The sequence below is a fragment of the Leuresthes tenuis genome, unplaced genomic scaffold (assembly GCF_036924035.1).
Source record: "Leuresthes tenuis unplaced genomic scaffold, fLeuTen1.0.hap1 SCAF_12, whole genome shotgun sequence".
Classification (NCBI taxonomy): domain Eukaryota; kingdom Metazoa; phylum Chordata; class Actinopteri; order Atheriniformes; family Atherinopsidae; genus Leuresthes; species Leuresthes tenuis.
Genome location: NW_027325366.1, coordinates 21,577,617 through 21,593,734, shown reverse-complemented (window position 1 = coordinate 21,593,734; position 16,118 = coordinate 21,577,617). Strand labels below are relative to the sequence as shown.

The 16,118-nt window shown below is 39.4% G+C and overlaps 3 protein-coding genes across 5 annotated transcripts in view; 2 read left to right on the top strand and 1 right to left on the bottom strand.

Moving 5' to 3' along the window:
* Positions 1 to 37: 37 nt before the first annotated feature.
* Positions 38 to 5,701, top strand: ssb (small RNA binding exonuclease protection factor La). The gene is made up of 12 exons (XM_072397073.1): positions 38 to 150; positions 1,629 to 1,695; positions 1,781 to 1,884; positions 3,227 to 3,401; positions 3,654 to 3,761; positions 3,843 to 3,946; positions 4,522 to 4,593; positions 4,694 to 4,736; positions 4,837 to 4,977; positions 5,073 to 5,259; positions 5,406 to 5,528; positions 5,607 to 5,701. Exons 2-12 carry the CDS (start codon positions 1,636 to 1,638, stop codon positions 5,684 to 5,686), a joined length of 1,197 nt encoding a protein of 398 aa, XP_072253174.1. The 5' UTR covers positions 38 to 150; positions 1,629 to 1,635; the 3' UTR covers positions 5,687 to 5,701.
* mettl5 (methyltransferase 5, N6-adenosine) lies at positions 4,338 to 7,707 on the bottom strand. 2 transcript variants are annotated; one of them, XM_072397074.1, is made up of 7 exons: positions 7,519 to 7,707; positions 7,309 to 7,423; positions 7,017 to 7,201; positions 6,536 to 6,618; positions 6,327 to 6,378; positions 6,205 to 6,254; positions 4,338 to 4,527 (listed from the first exon to the last, which is right to left on the bottom strand). In XM_072397074.1, the coding sequence occupies exons 1-7, from the start codon at positions 7,616 to 7,618 to the stop codon at positions 4,480 to 4,482; spliced, it is 633 nt and encodes a 210-aa protein (XP_072253175.1). In that variant the 5' UTR covers positions 7,619 to 7,707; the 3' UTR covers positions 4,338 to 4,479. The 2 variants fall into 2 exon arrangements, with proteins under 2 accessions (XP_072253175.1, XP_072253176.1); XM_072397075.1 differs by lacking the exon at positions 4,338 to 4,527 and adding an exon at positions 5,719 to 5,825.
* Positions 7,708 to 8,939: 1,232 nt separating this feature from the next.
* ubr3 (ubiquitin protein ligase E3 component n-recognin 3) overlaps positions 8,940 to 16,118 on the top strand; it is a 38,437-nt gene continuing 31,258 nt past the window's right edge. For both annotated transcript variants that reach the window (XM_072397072.1, XM_072397071.1), the window contains exons 1-9: positions 8,940 to 9,407; positions 10,784 to 10,923; positions 11,220 to 11,372; positions 11,745 to 11,900; positions 13,251 to 13,291; positions 13,645 to 13,711; positions 13,801 to 13,931; positions 14,139 to 14,367; positions 14,808 to 14,987. In XM_072397072.1, coding sequence (XP_072253173.1) covers positions 8,974 to 9,407; positions 10,784 to 10,923; positions 11,220 to 11,372; positions 11,745 to 11,900; positions 13,251 to 13,291; positions 13,645 to 13,711; positions 13,801 to 13,931; positions 14,139 to 14,367; positions 14,808 to 14,987 — 1,531 coding nt within the window. In that variant the 5' untranslated portion in view covers positions 8,940 to 8,973. The remainder of the gene's footprint in view (positions 9,408 to 10,783; positions 10,924 to 11,219; positions 11,373 to 11,744; positions 11,901 to 13,250; positions 13,292 to 13,644; positions 13,712 to 13,800; positions 13,932 to 14,138; positions 14,368 to 14,807; positions 14,988 to 16,118) is intronic.

Genomic DNA, 16,118 nt, shown 5'->3' with positions numbered 1-16,118 from the left:
CATGAAGCTGCTGTGGTGTTGCAGATCAGACGAACGCTTATTGGCCCTCGTCGCACTCCGTAGCACGCAGTTCTACAACGTGGGTACAGAGAAGTGAGGACTTTAGGTTTTGAAGGGCTAAAAGTGCCGCGTACAGATACTAAACGCATTGTAAGTATAACCTTTTATGACTTTGCGAGTGTTTCTTTATGTGTTATTTATTACTGGGGAACAGTTGTTTTATTTAATATCCGAATAGAGAATGAATTCTCCTGCATACTTTCACGGCGTGCTTGCTGCTGCTGGAGCGGAACCACGCAGAGTGTGGGTGACTAAGTTATTGGACCAAACTAATTCCTGGCAAAATAACCACTACATTGAAATAAACCGGTTTTGTTAGCCAGGCTAGACCCTGAAACACATACGCCTAAACTGGGTGGTTTTGTTCTTAATGTACGAAGCGGGGCCGGTGAGCAAATGCTGAATTTAAGCTAAGCTAGCAAGGTAGTTAGCCATCACAGGCTAGCTGTATCAGCAGTATGATTCCAGGTTAATAGAAACGGCTCAAGCCAGTGATGTGCTGATCATTATAGTGTGTTACATCAACGTTACCACAAATATGTATCCTACTTGGCCGTGTTGTCTCCAGTGTGTTCACTTGTGGGATATTGTTGCTTTTGAACTGAATTGAGTTAAGTAGGAAAACTGCAGGTCACTGGGAGACCGCAGGACCAAAATGAACGAGTTCTTGCTTTGCACCACTTGTACAACAAAGTGGTGGGTTTAACAAATTAAACTGGGTTCTCTAGATTAAAAAAAAATGGCGCAACCCTTCCTTTACACCAGTTACAATGAAGGCTTTATGTACACAGTTCAGTTGAGACAGGTGCTGCGCCGGAGGCTCACGTCTCTCCACACGGATGTAAAAGGCTCGCCTTGCAGATGAACATCTGGATCGAAAAGGAACCCAGCCCAGTTGTCTCACCAGCTGGGCTGGGCAGTTGAATGGCGAACTAAAGTGTGTGTACCTAAATTATAACTGATAAATAAATGCTTCCATATTCACTGAATAGGAATGCTCAAAACTAAGCCACAGTCAAAAGAATCGTCTGTTTTTAACACTTAAAGGCGATCAGGAATTAAAACAGCACACTGTTGATGTTTGTTTGTATCGATCAGATTTATTATTAATGTCTCCATTGACACACTGTGAAAACAGTAGATCAGTGACCTTTTACTTGCTTAGTCATGGTTTTTATTTTGTCATATACAAGGTAGCAGCTGAATGAGAATTACACTGTATGCAGCATCGTAAGTTCTTATTGGTTACAGTGGTCCTGATAGGGACATAAACAGTTATCTTTCTGTGTAGGAAAAGAGCTTTAATATGCCTCAACATTGACAAGATAACTAGTCTTATGGGCAGAAAAGGAGGTATGGAGATGCATAGATGAGAATCTTAATCTGTTTGCATTTTTGTCAATATCATAGACAAGCTAAAGCACACTGTATGATAGCTGTCAGGTTTTTATCATGGTATACTGTGAAACTGGTATATTGCTGAAACCCAGGCCATCGTTGTTAAAGGGGAAACATTTCTTTATTTTAGCCAATCATGTTTTATGTCTGCATTTCTGTACTCTACATAGAATAACCATGGCAGAAAAACAAGAAGAGATGTCTCCCGTTGAGATGAAAGTGGCACGACAAGTAGAGGTAACTGCGACTATAAAATGAACTCCTGTGATCTCTTAACGAGTTGTAAAATTCAGCTGAACGGTTGTCTCTTATCCTCACCCAGTACTACTTTGGGGATCACAATCTCCCGAGGGACAAGTTTCTCAAAGAACAGCTGCAGCTTGATGATGGCTGGGTGACGTTGGAGACCATGCTTAAATTCAACAGGTTTGTTTCACCGCTCTGATGTTCACATACAGGAAGTGTTTCTCCTGTGTTGGGGGAGTTTTTCAGGTCTTTGTGTGTGTTCGCACTGCACTGATGATCTGCGACACACAGGAGGTTTCATACAACAGAATACCCCCCCGACCCCCCAACTTAATCCCAGAGTTGCTCTCTATGAAGCGGTTGCCTCATTCTAGGTCATAACCTGTCATTTGCATTATCTCAACGCTGTTTTTGAGGGGCCTCGTAACTCAACTAGTTGAGCAGGTGCCCCGTTTACAGAGGCTGGAGTTCCTTGTTGCAGTGAGCTTGAGTTTGACTTATTGTCCTCTTGTGGATGTCATCCACCACTCTGATTAAAGATCACCTAAAAAAAAAATCACTAAAAATCACCAGCAGACAAGTTGGAAATTAGCTGCAACAATTGTAAATAAAATAAAGTAAAGTAAAAATAATGATGGATGATATGAAACTATTTCTGCTTCGATGATTTAGTTATCAATGTTTTACTTCTTGTTCCTCTAATCATTGCGGATATTGGATTGCTCTTGACGTCACCAACTAGATCTCACCAGCATGGGATTAAATTGGCCGCTGAAGCTTTTATCTCAAAATGACTTTTTCAGATACAAATCAACCATTCGCAGTTAATGTCCACCAATGGCTGTGGGAGGTGGTCGTTCGGATGAGAGTGGAGGTTTTGTGACAAGGAAAGGAGAGAAAGACAGTGATGACTAATCGGTTTGTGGACCCACTGCGGTGCAGTGAAAGCCCAAACTCTGATGCAGTTAAAGCCAAAACAAAGCTGAAAAGTGACAATGGAAGCCCAAAAAAGCTAAAATTAACCGGTGGGGCTCAAACTAATTGTCAAATCTCGCTGGGCTGTGGCAACAGAAGCCTTGTCTGTATGACATGTGCTCCTGCTCATATCGTAACCGTGCAAAGAAAGATGCATGGAAGGAAATGGTGGAGAAATTACAACTTCTCACTGCAGTCATTTCAGTTTGTGTTGTTATAATTAAGCAGGTATCATCTACCTACAGTCTACATTCTCTAGACATGACGTTGTAGCCAAAGCCCTGAGATGCCTGCCTGTAGCACAGTGTGTAGCTGCCTTTAGTCCAGCTGTTTTGAAGTGTGTGTGAATTGCAGACAGTCTCTGAGCCATCTCATCCGTCTAAACACTTGAAACACCCACAGTTAAAGTAAGATAAGTTAGAAATGACCCACGTTTTATATTGCATCATTGACATATAGCATAGAGATATGTTTCTGCAGATGATTAGTGACAACATGTGCTGGTTTTCAGTGTGAATGATGAAAAATCTTTTTTTCTTCTTCTTAGATTGAAGTCCATAACTGCAGACAGCAGCATCATCGTTGCAGCGCTCCAGAAATCAAAAACTGGTCTGTTAGAACTCAGCGAAGACAAGACTAAAATCAGGAGGTCTCCAGAGAAACCCTTACCAGAACTGAACGACGAATACAAAGACGCAGTCAAACACAGATCTGTGTACATGGTAAATTCCTAAACCCGGAACTCTCCTCCCCATTTATTAAATGCTCATCTGAGTACTTGCATTTATTTAACTTAAACCCAGTTAACGATTTATTAAGCATTTGTTTTTTTTTTGTTTTTTTCCTGCAAGCATCAGCTTATAGAAGTGCTTTGTCACATTTTGTGACACATCACCAGCAAATTAAAATGTTCCAATTCACGATCTGAAGTCTAGTTGTTTTCCTACATTTAAACGCCACTTTCTCCCATCTAGAAAGGTTTTCCTCTTGAAACGACCCTCGATGAGATTCAGGAATGGCTGAATGAGAAAGGCAACATAGAAAACATTCAGATGAGGAGGAACCTGCAGAGGCAGTTCAAGGTAAACGCTCCTCTAATAGTCCTATATGTGCATTTCTCTTGCGAGAAGATTTATTCTTTAAGAGAATTTCTGTCTCTGCAGGGATCTGTGTTTATCTGTTTTAACACGGAAGAGTCATCAAAGCAGTTCTTGGAACGCACAGACATAAAATCATTCAAAGACAATGAGATGCTTGTGTTATCAAGGTAAGATCTGCTGCTTCTGGGTTTGTTTTTGGCTCATGTTGACACACTTCTGTATGTGAATGCAACCTTGAATTTAGAATTTCACTGAGAAGCTTTCTTGTATTTCTGCTCTGTAGTCAGACTGCGCCAGTTACATAAGATTGTTATGGTTTAACCTTAACAATTAACCTTAACCTAATTTACATTCATGAACATCACGTGGCCATGAATTTTTAGACGGGAAGAGAACAGAGCAGTTGTTTTTAGAAGATGGTTCGTCTGCCTGTTATTGGCTACATGCTGACTGAATGAATAAAAGCTGACCAAACAAAAGTTTTTTTAATTTTTTTTATTTAATAAACCACAGCAGATTTGACTTGCATGTGGGAGGAAGAACAATAAATAAATCAACTCATTGTGCAGTTTAATTTGCTGAACTTCTTACTCATACATGCACATAACTTATTTATTTTTATTAACCACCTGCAGCATTTACATTGAAGAGTTGAATGTCAGGGCTGTTGCAAACGCCTGAATGTTTCTTTATATCCAAATCATCCAGTTGCTGATTTTTCTTCTTTTTTTTGCCCCCACAGGGAAGACTACCATGCAAAGAAAGCAGAAGAGCGAAAACATTACAAGGCAGAGACGAAAGCCAAAGCTAAACAGTGAGTTGTCCAGATGAGGCATTTTATGATGAAAATGCAAAAACTGTTTATTTTGTGAATAATGGCTGACCAGTTATCTCCAAAAAAAATTTGTATTCAGGGAAAAGGAACAGAAGCAGAAACGAGTGGAGGAAAAAGAGATGGTATGATCCCCCCCACCCAACTGCTTTCAAATGTTATATTTGTTGCTGGGTTGGACAGGCATACAGAATCTGGCCTTGTTAACAGTGATTTGCCATGCAGGGTCTGCTCCTGGATGAACAGACTGGTTGTCTATTGAAGTTTTCTGGAGAGCTCGAAGACGTTTCAAGGGAGGACTTTCACGAATTGTTCTCTGGGCACGGAAAGATAAAGTGGGTTGACTTCACGAGAGGGGCCAAGGAGGTGGGGCAACCGTTCTAACAAATGGAACCTTTAAAGTCGGGTGAAGAAATGTTGAATTTAAACCAATTCCTTTCTTTCTTTCTTTTACCCCATAGGGCACCCTTCTGTTTGATGGGAATGCAAAAGAAGCCTTTGAAAAAGCCAAAGAGGCAAACGATGGGGAACTGAAAGTCAAGGAGAACACGGTTACATGGCGGCTTCTTGAGGGAGATGAGGAGAAAGAGGAGCTGAAGAAGATTATCGAAGCTCAACAAGAATCCTACAGCAGGTCCAAAGGCAAAGGTAAATTATTTCTGCAAACACAAATAATTAGTCCTCATTTAATTCTTACAATATTAAATATACTATTAGAATGAAAAACCTGAAACCTCAGTAAAGCATTCTATACCTTGCAAAAGCTTGTATATAATAGCTTTTCTGGCTTGAAGGTGGCAGAGGAAGATCAGGAGGCAGAGGAAGAGGAGGCCGAAGGGGAAGAGGCGGCAGAGATCAAGGCAGGACTCAGTACCAAGGAAAAAAGACGAAATTCGATAGTGATGATGACGAGGATGGTATGTGTAACACAATTCTGATTTGCAGGCAGGATATGAATCATCTGCCGTGTTTTTAACCTTTGTCTTTCTCTCCAGCACCTGCAGCCCCAAAGAGGGAACTAGAAGACGCTGACGGTCCAGCTGCAAAAGTTGCCAAAACTGAAAACGGATCGTAATGATGAGGTCAAACCCAGAATTTTTCTTTAGTAAAAAAAACATTTATTAAAAACGGTGAAAATGCAGAGGCCACTTAAATCCATTCCAGTGAAAGCATCAGGCTTTGGAGAATCGTAGGAAGTCCACCTGGATGTCAACCTAGATAAACATTTGCAAAGCTTGGAATCAGATTTCACTCCCTATATGTTGTGCCTCTCACATTATTTGTGTACGGATATTTCGCCTTTTCAAGCTGTTTTGATTTTAGCACATTCAACATAAATCTGCTTTTGACAGTTATTTAATTTCATCACAACATTTTACTTTTTTGTATGGCCTGTGTGACATCTAGAATCTGCGTGGCAATGTTTTGTTTTTTCTTTGTAGATTTCCTACATTGACTGATGAGAACATACGATCGATTCATTTTTTTTAAGTTTGCGTATGTGAATAGCAAATAAAACATTTCTAAAAACAAATTGAGTTATTTTCTGATCTGATGGCGCGCTTGTGTCGTTTTCCCAGCTTATGCACTCACCGATTTCTTCTTGTGGAACTTGTACGATGCTGGCAAGTCGTATCGTAGCTCTGCAAAAAGTATTTGGTCAGCGTTTGAATATTTTTTATTTTGCCAAAGATGCGAGTCTGTGTTTGACTAACCTGCAATGACTTCCATCTTTACTCCCCAGTCATTGGCTTTCTTTTGTATGTGCTGTAACAACATGAGGAATAGTGTTAAGTATCTGAGCCTTCACGCCAGTCGGGGCTTGACTTGAATGAGGAGAAGAAGAGAAAAAAAATCCTACGTCTCAGATTGAGGCTTGGTCCTAAAATGCAACAGGCCCCAGTGCTGTTGATGCTGAACTCACCTCTCGCGTGGATGTCTTATGAAGTGAGTACACAGCTGTCTGTGCCATTGTTATAGCTGCTCTGAGAAACTTCATGTCCATGCCTTGAATGAAGAATAAAATGTATGTTTTTATTGCTAAACCCTGTTTATCTAATGTTGCAGTTTACAGATGAACACCCTGCCAAAATACATTAATGTAATGTCTTTTGAGCTTTCTTCAAAAGATTTAAATTACATTCTTAAATAGTATTGAAAAGTATGACTGATTAATTTAATTATTTTGCATATTCAGACAAGTAAACATTTCATTGCATTTAACACAGACGGGTAATCTTAATGTACTTGGAACACACAAGAAATCGCCTTCAATAATTCTTTTTTGGACTAAATCAGAAAACTTGTTCTCTATGTCACTTCTAACTTATTTCTCATCTCCTTAACTGTAAGCAGAAATGTACGACTTAATAATTGGAGCACTTTTATTTATACCATGTACTCACCTTGGTTGTGTTTTGTACCAAACGGTGGATTCATTATTACAGTGTCAAACCTTTTGGCATAAGTGTCTAGCTTCAGGCAACACAGGTCACACTGGACCAGATCTACGTTAGAGATCTCAAACTCCTCTGCATTTCTTCTGAATATTTCCAGCGCATCGTCGTCAATGTCGAAGCCGACGCACATACTGCAGAGGAGAAGGAATATGGGTTGAAGGTCTCAGAAAGGCACAAATGCAATCGGACATTTACTCGCTTGTAAACAAAATAATACAACAGTTTAAGAGTCTCTCACCCTGCGTCGAGCATCGCAGCCCCGATGCTGAGGACCCCGCAACCGCATCCCAGATCTGCCACCAGTTTTCCCTCGATGTCATCGAACGTGTTGTGGATTGTGTAAAGCATACATGCTGTGAAAATAGCATAATGTGAAAATAGCACATAGTTGTTATATGTGCTATAAGTCACCAAACGTTAAAAAGCTCGCATGACAACACCGCCTCACCAGCAATGTGAGGACTGGTTGGGTACTGCTCAAGAAGGATTTTCGGCTCTTCAAATGTGTCCACTTGCTGTAGGCAACTTTCTAATTCTTTAAGCTTCATTGCAAAGTGACTGTGCTGCCCCACATCTGCGAAACAACACCGCCAGACTACAAAAACTACACCAAATCAACGTGAGAGCCAGATTTAAACGTCGTTGACGAAGACTTCCGCAAAGGTATGTACATCAACCAAAACACTCCGACAATTACCGGGTTAGTGTTGAGATGTAGTTCCTCCATGTATTTTTTTTTTTTCATTTAATGCAAAAATTCCGAGATACAGTCATATGGTTACAGAGATGATTACTATATTAATTCAAGCACTACTGCTAATAGTTATGTTAATGAATTAATAATGAAACGGGGAAAAAAAGTTATGTGCACTTGATGAAGCTCTTCTAAAAGTGTAACAAAGAGGAATTAGGTATTCTAAAAGTCAGTTCACTATGAGGAAACGATTAAATTTGGGTTAATATCAAGCTAATATTAAAATATAATAACTCTTCCTCAGTTGATCTTGCATTTTATATCTAAATATGCAATAATACAAAATATGCTAATTTGCATTCATTTCTAGAACTGAAAGGTTAAAATGAGCATTAGTTATAGTTGATATTATTATTCCAGAGAATCTCTTTATCGCTCTATGATTCAGAAATAAAAATATACTCTGTTGTGTTGAGTTTTCAGTAATAAAAATGCTTTGTGGACCAGTTATATGGATAAATCCCTCAGTAAAAATCCCAAAGTAAAAAGTAAGAGTATAGGAATACAAATGGATAGCTTGTATGTGGGTGCAGATAACCTAAGTAAATGTCAGAACACACAATACACATTTAATATAAATTCAATTTAAATCACTACTTGCAATTGACACCCTCATACAACAATTGCTTACTTTAGTTTATTTAAAAAAAATTGATATGCTAAAAAGACTGTGTAAATATGTAAACGAGGTATTTTCTAGTTATTAAAAAATATATATAAATAAATAATAATAATAAAATCCCCAAATCGCCCAGCCACTAGTGTTTGGATAGCATAGAGTGCCTCGTCTTATCTGAACTATGCTACCAAAAGGCCTCTCCCCACAACACAGAAAAAACAGCATTCGAGATCAGGATGGGACTGTCCCAAGCATCAGTTGCTTAGAAACACTCTAACAAAACAGGATTTCGGTCACTGTGTAACCTCAAGTTAGTTAAATTAATCAAAGATGTCAGTCTCGTGATGATATGAAGTTTCCATACAAGGCTTAATAAAATCAAACACTTACAGTAGATTTATTTACATTAATCGCTTAATTTAGGAAATTCGACAGCCTGTAATGACGACGTTGCGAGCCATATCGCGAGAAAGCCCGAGAACATGGAACAAGACAACAAAAATAAATTTGTGGACAACAAGCCAGAGTGCATGATGGCGGCGTCGCTGCTGCGCCGGGACAAGAGAGCTACTGCAGCCCACTTGAAAGCAGACTTAAACCGAACTGACAATAGCTCTGGGCTCCGACAACTTCAGGAGTTGCTCGACGCTGTGCTAAATCCCGAGAAACCAGCGGCAGACACAGAAGCTCTTGACTGGTGTAAATGTCTGATTGCAGGAGGCGAAGGTTTCGAGGAGTTCTGCAAAACGGTCCGCTCCTATGACAACGCGACTCTGTGCGGCTTGGTTTGGACGGCTAATTTCGTGGCGTATCGATGCCGGACCTGTGGCATCTCTCCATGCATGTCGCTGTGTGCTGAGTGTTTCAATAATGGAGACCACACGGGCCATGACTTCAACATGTTCAGGAGCCAGGCTGGTGGGGCCTGTGACTGTGGAGACAGTAATGTCATGCGAGACAGTGGGTAAGTCCAAGCTAGCTGCTAGCTAAGCTTCCGCCGCTAATTAACAGATTAGCAAGTATCGTTTTGACAGGTGCTGGTGAGAAGTAAGGAAACGGAGTCATTGAAATGTCTACATCAGCGTAGTCCGTGTCTGTTTATTTGTAATTATGTCTTAAATGTGCTTACAAATGTATTTCGTTCAGCTACAACTTCAAGCATTACGATGCTCCTGTCATTTATTAATAGGCAACCCAACACCAGGCAGCTCTCCACAGGGTACCTTGCTAAACATAATAATTGTCATACAAGGATCAGCAAGTTTTTATTAACCTGCTACCTATCGATTAGCACTTAGATATCGCTTGGAGGTTTGATTACATCAGTTATATTTTTCTTCTGTCAGAGAAGGAATTACGGTGAGGTGAACGCAACAGATGAATCTTAATATCTTTGCACCGTGCTTAAACAGTGACTGCCCTTTTTTCTCTCTCGCTCCACATCATATTTCTATCCTTGTATACACATTTTAACCTGAAAATGTTAATTTACAACCACCATAATTTACAGATGCTCTAGCAAATTATTTAACCAGTAAAGAAATTATGTTTATACAGTATGACATAATTAAAACCCTGCATATACAGGATATTGTCACAGTTCTGATATAACATCTGCTTCTGATTCCCAGTAATAGATTATTGTTACATTACACTGCAGTATCAGACAGAATAATTACCCTGCAAAAATATATGAGTACAGGCAGTTCTGTGTTTAAGTATTGGTGATCTTTTTAGAGTGACTTTCATTTTGACTGATTTGCGTCTGGCACAATAAGGAAGTTTATTATTATGTTTTATGTGCTATTATAGACCATATAGTTAACAAGAAAGAAATGGGAGGGTGGGTTGAATAATTTAACTTTGATGATTCATTATCATGTCATAAATAGTTATATAACAATGTACCTTTTATCTTCTGTTCATTTTATGCCACTATTAGTTTTAGACGAGTGGTATCAGTGCCTTCGAGAGCCATCTTTTTGCTTCAAATTGCCTCAAATTACCTCCTCCGTGTTATTGTTTTTTTTTTTTTTTTTTTTCATATGACTTTAATATACCAGAATTTACCAAGAGCTTGCAACATTGTGGTATTTAGCTTTGCAACTAAAAACATGACACTAATGTCAGTAGATCATAAGAGCTTGAATAAGGGCAGTGGCCTTTCAGATGAGAGGTGAAACGTCTTCAAGAACCAATAAGTCATCCAATAAGTGCCCTTATTGAAGCTGTTAGGATTACCGTGACCTGGATTACTGAGAATCCACATCGACAATGTAAACAGATATTAGAATGAAAACTAGAAATGTGACAGTAATGTAATGAAAAATGTTCTGATAGGTTTTGCAGAAGGCATCGGTTGAGAACTGGTGAAAATGTCCCGTCAATACCTCGAGATCTTCTCTTGATGTCTGAGATGGTTCTTCCTCGCTTTATCCTGTGCATCATACAGTATCTGAGAGATGGATACATTGAACCAGGTGAAAACCATCATTTTAACCATGTTCCCCTTTGCAAACATATGAGAGGATGTACATTCACTCACTTGTCAATTTAAACTAAATCTTTGTAAAGTAAGTTAAAATGACTTTGTCATTTAGAGGTAAGGCATTAAAAGTATAAACTAATTTGTTGAATTTGTATGATATGGCTCACCAGTTGAACATGAGTTGCACAACTGAATCTGCTGTGCATGACTGATGCCAGTATTGCATAACTGTTTACATCCACAAAATTCGTCATCTCATGACGAGTATCTTTTATCTTTGCTTACCAGACACCTCAACTGAGAGAGATCTGCAGAAAGTGCTGCAACAGCTGGAACCTCAGATCTCCTTCCTGGAGGAGCTCACAAAGATGGGAGGAGCAATGAGGACTGTACTGACAAAGATCTTGACCAATCAGCAAACATTCAAGGAGTTGAGCATGGGTAAACTAGACATTTCTGTGTCAGAGCACCATTGGTTGACATATATCAAACATTTCCATGACACTTTTTAATATTCTTCTTGTTTTTATATATTTTTTTTGTCATTTATTAAGGTGATTCTCTCGTGCTGTTATTTTCATATGTTACTGTTGCAGTACAGTTCCCACTCACCAGAGGAAAAAAAAAAACTAAATAAAGTATTTTACTTGATATTTAAGTGAGAGAAAAGCCAAAAAGCCACAACAACATCATCAATACAAAGATACAAAGTTAGAATTTCCTCTGTTAAGTTTTGATGGCTTTTTCTTCATTTTGTGATTTCGACATTACTTTAGTTATTGTTACACTTTCTGTGTTCTGTCACTGTTGCAGGCCAAGAAGACAATTTGTACGCTAAAAAGAACTATGACAAGTATTTATCAGCGCTGAAGAATTCAGGTCTGGTATCTGTGGAGGATAAAGCCCAAGGTGCTAATGCCGATGTGACCGTTGGGGCTGAAGGAGGTGCAGGGGCAATGGTCCTGCTGGGTAAGACTACATGTGCATGTGCACATTTTTATCAACCATCTGTATTTTATTTAAATTTTTTTAATTATTTGTTGCGGTGTTAAAGGCCTTTAGTGAGTGTGTGAAAAGGGAGGCCCTGGGCATTTGTGTCAGTGTGGTACAGTTGTGGTCGAAATCTATTTAATATTATTTTTTATTTTTTCAACCTTTACATATATGAACATATATGATTATCAGAAAGTAGATCAAACTCGGATGAACAAAGAAAATATGCTGGACGTCAAAAAAAATGTTGTCGATACTCCTGAAAAAGCTTGCAGTAGCATCTGAGAAGAGTTTAGTCTCCTTCAAGAACAAGACGTGTAATAGTGATAAAGAAGCTCAGAGCAACTAAAGCTCTCTCTCACATAGACCGCTGTTAGATTTAATGAGTTCCAAGCTCAGGAGAACACTGATGGCACGCCTTGCGAGAAGAAAACCGCCGTCTGCCAAAATTAACATTGCTCTCACTAAAGTTCACTAAAAATCTTGTGGAAATGAAAGACATTGGGTCATGGAGCAAGATGACAGCTTGCAGCACACAAGTCATCCTCCTAAAGTATCGTTGAAAATGAAGGAAGATATATTTTTAAGAATGAACAATCAAAAGTCCTGACCTTAATATGACATGAAATATTGAGGAAGAACCAGAGGTGAGCAGTTCTTGGTTGGTTGTTTTCCTTTGGAAAAAAATAAGTATATAGTAACAAGTATATATTTTCGTTAATTTTGTTCAATTGAGCTCCTTGTATCTGCTTTCAGACTTCATTTCAAGGCTTTAAAAACTTCCAAGAGCCAGTTTATGCACTCTTAACAGATTGGAAATTACGTCCCCTTTACATCTGCAATTCTTGTATATCTCCATGCATTTCTCAAGAGGCCAATGTTGCATAGCTCTAAAGTTAGAAGTATTATTTCCTTTTTTGCAACAAGCAGATGAGCATCCAACATAAGCCCCTTATGCTTGATGTTAGATAAGATGTCTCTTCTGATAATTCAGCACCATTGGACACAAACCCCACAGGCCGATAAACTTGTATCAACTTCTTTCCTCTGCCACACACTGCACATGGTGTGCATGGACCATGCAAGAAGATGTTCACGCAGGATGCCACTTCTGTAAGATAAACAAATGAAATGTTCTGCCAAATCAACACAGATGTCCCCACTCACTGCTGGAAAAAAACAGACGTTTTACAAGTCATGTTCCTTCTTTTATATACCATTTTCACCTCAGATTGCCGTTTTCTTTGGCCCCATTTTGTCCTTTCATCCAGCGGTAGAAATGGCTAAATGTTTTTCGTGTTTTTCCTTTTTTTTTGTATTTCTTAGCAACCACTGGACCGGCAAGCCCAGATGAGTCTATTAAAGAGGTATGTATCACCAGAGAGTATAACTATTTACTACTCAGATTTGTGATTTTGCATTAATTAACTTATAGAGAACACGTGGGGTTAAATGTCTTTGCCAAGGTCGAACGATGACGACTTTACCTTCAAAGCCACTGGGAGGCCACAGCCCAATTTAATAGTTCTGATATAATTATGATGAATTATGAAGTGCCCATCATTGACTGGGGACCATATTACTGTCTCTTTCAATGCACCGACTTGATATTCTGAGCATGAAATGAACATAATTTAATAATTAATTGGAGTACCAGACTGAACGATTTGCATCCGTGGAACTGTTAGTTTATGTTGTTATTGTTTGGCTTTCTTCCCAGGAGGATCAAGACGGGGGGCAGTCTGTTGGGCAGAGGAAGCGGGTTAAGCTGAGCAGCAGTACCAAAGGTATATGCGTGAAGTTTAAAAGTGAGTACCTCTGTAGAAACTGAACTGAATTGCTTATTTTTTTTATTATTTGCTTATTGTGCCCTCAGACCCGTGCATCATCGAATCACTAAAGCACAAATGCTTTCTGGAAGAGTTGCTGTTTTGGACAATAAAATATGAGTTTCCCCAAAAAATGGTCACTTTCTTATTAAACATGTTGCCTGATCAAGATTACAAGGTATTGTCTATGTTCACTTTTATTTTCTTTGCCGCACATTTGTAAAAATCTTTTAGATGTCTACTATGCCTTGCTATTTTTGTGATATAACTGAATGCCATAATATGAACCTTTAACTGAAATCCTCTACTTTGGCTTGCGCCTTCCTTCAAAGGTCCGTCTTCACAACAACGGGCCTTAATTGTGTTTTCATCTCCTCTCTGGCAGATCACATTTACAAAAACGTTTGTTCAACATTACGCCTTCATCATGAAAACCCTGATGAAAAGCCACGAGTCCGACACGATGTCCAACCGCATCGTGCATATTAGCGTGCAGCTGTTCAGCAACGAGGAGCTGGCCCGACACATGACGGAGGACTGCCAGCTGCTGGACATCATGGTCACAGTTCTCCTCTACATGATGGAAAGTTGCCTTATTAAAAGTGAACTTCAAGGTAAGCTGCCCACATGGGCTAATGTCCTAATTGCCTCCATTTGACACACAGATGTAGGGATGTTGTTGTAGTAAAGAAATAAGCAAACAGTTGCTGTGGTGCTCAGTGCTGATAACTACTTACTGAGTTAGGTGAATGTTATCAGATCAGGCCATTGCATGGACAGATGTTTCATCTTGCTGCTTTCTCTGATTGTGCAGGTTCTAAGTGAAGAGAGCTTGAACCGTTTTGATATTTCTTAATGCAACCCTTCCCTCTGCATGGCTGTAGACATCAGTGTAAACTCAACAAATGCAGCCAGCTGCTGGGTTGTGTATTTTGCCTCTGGATATACATGTCTTTCTTCTGATGTGTTTCTGTTCTATAGCTAAGCCCAGTTTAACCCCAAATATCATTAACTGACCATGAATGTGTTCCCTGTTTCTTGCTTTATCCATTAGATGAAGAGAACAGTCGCCACGTTGTGGTGAATTGCAGTGAAGCGCTATTGAAGAACAACACCTACTGGCCCCTAGTTAGTGATTTTATCAACATCCTGTCACACCAAAGTGTAGCCAAAAAGTTCCTGGAAGACCACTCCTTGTTGATGCTGTGGATGAGCTTTGTATCATTTTTCCAAGGTAAGTCATAGTTTATTTATATTTTTTGTTCTTTCTCTATTCAACTAAAATTCCTCACACACACAGAGCTACATGTGATGGAAAAGTTTAAATGTTTGAAGGGCGGAAGAAAAGCTTACGGATTAATCGCTATATGAATATTTACATTAGACAAAGTAATGAGCAAGATTTCACACAGTTTCCCAAAATAATCACCCTGCCATGATGGAATCTTCTGCCTTTTTAAGATTCAGACAGACTCTAAAGGATTTTCAAGGAGTTTACAGAAAGTGTAAACAGCCTTACTCACTGCCAGTAGCTTCAGTGGAAATGTAACCGGCTTGCTGAGACCTTTAAGCTTCCTACACAACACCAAGTAGAGGACAAACTGTTAACTCTCCGCCAGCGTTTTCCTCACTGAGCATTTCTTTTGTTTCCACACATGGTCTTTGTCCTGAACGTTTTGACATTTGTTGCCAGTTTTTACACAGCTCTGGCTCTTGAATTGATTATAAAATGAGTGAGTTTTTAATCTCCAGTGGCGGAACTTTGCAAAAAACTAACAGTTTGGCTGAACATATGCTTTGCTGAGGAAAAAATAAGTTCAAACATCAATGCTTTGGGGGGGGGACACAACAAACAAAAGGATGTGCTGGGTGGCACACTGCATATGTAGCTTGTTATCTGTTCATTCAAGTGTTGGAGTTTAAACAGATTGTCATGCTCTTGGATCCACTTGTTTCCTCTATCAACTCAACTCTCTTGTTCTTTACCCGTCTTTATTACTGACACGTGTTCTGTTTAGCTAATGGTATAAAAACGATCAAACCACTTGACTAACAGTATAAAACCTCCATCATTTGTTATTCAAACATGAGGTCAAAAGCGCCACCTGATTTAAATGAACGCTTCAGATAGTGCCGAATTTAGTCAGACTTTATATTCTGACAGTGGACAAATATGGACTTCATCTGCCCTCTTCTAAATATAAGACCTCGTAGGAAAAGGTGATTTGTGGGCTGAATTGTGGTTGGTGCCGCTCACTTGCCACATGTTCTCGACCACAGCCTAAAAATAACATTCACCCTTGCACAGTGGGCCCGAGTATCTCCTGACGGTCTGAGCGCAGTGTCACTGTTACACATCGTGCCC

Excerpts from the sequence above, each read along its gene's own strand:
- ssb (XM_072397073.1), top strand. The coding sequence starts at position 1,636 with ATGGCAGAAAAACAAGAAGAGATGTCTCCCGTTGAGATGAAAGTGGCA. Across the intron at positions 4,737-4,836 it reads GAGTGGAGGAAAAAGAGATG|GGTCTGCTCCTGGATGAACA; the intron begins GTATGATCCCCC and ends TTTGCCATGCAG. Across the intron at positions 5,529-5,606 it reads TAGTGATGATGACGAGGATG|CACCTGCAGCCCCAAAGAGG; the intron begins GTATGTGTAACA and ends CTTTCTCTCCAG.
- mettl5 (XM_072397074.1), bottom strand. The coding sequence starts at position 7,618 with ATGAAGCTTAAAGAATTAGAAAGTTGCCTACAGCAAGTGGACACATTT. Across the intron at positions 7,424-7,518 it reads AACCAGTCCTCACATTGCTG|CATGTATGCTTTACACAATC; the intron begins GTGAGGCGGTGT and ends CTATTTTCACAG. Across the intron at positions 6,379-6,535 it reads ATAAGACATCCACGCGAGAG|CACATACAAAAGAAAGCCAA; the intron begins GTGAGTTCAGCA and ends ATGTTGTTACAG.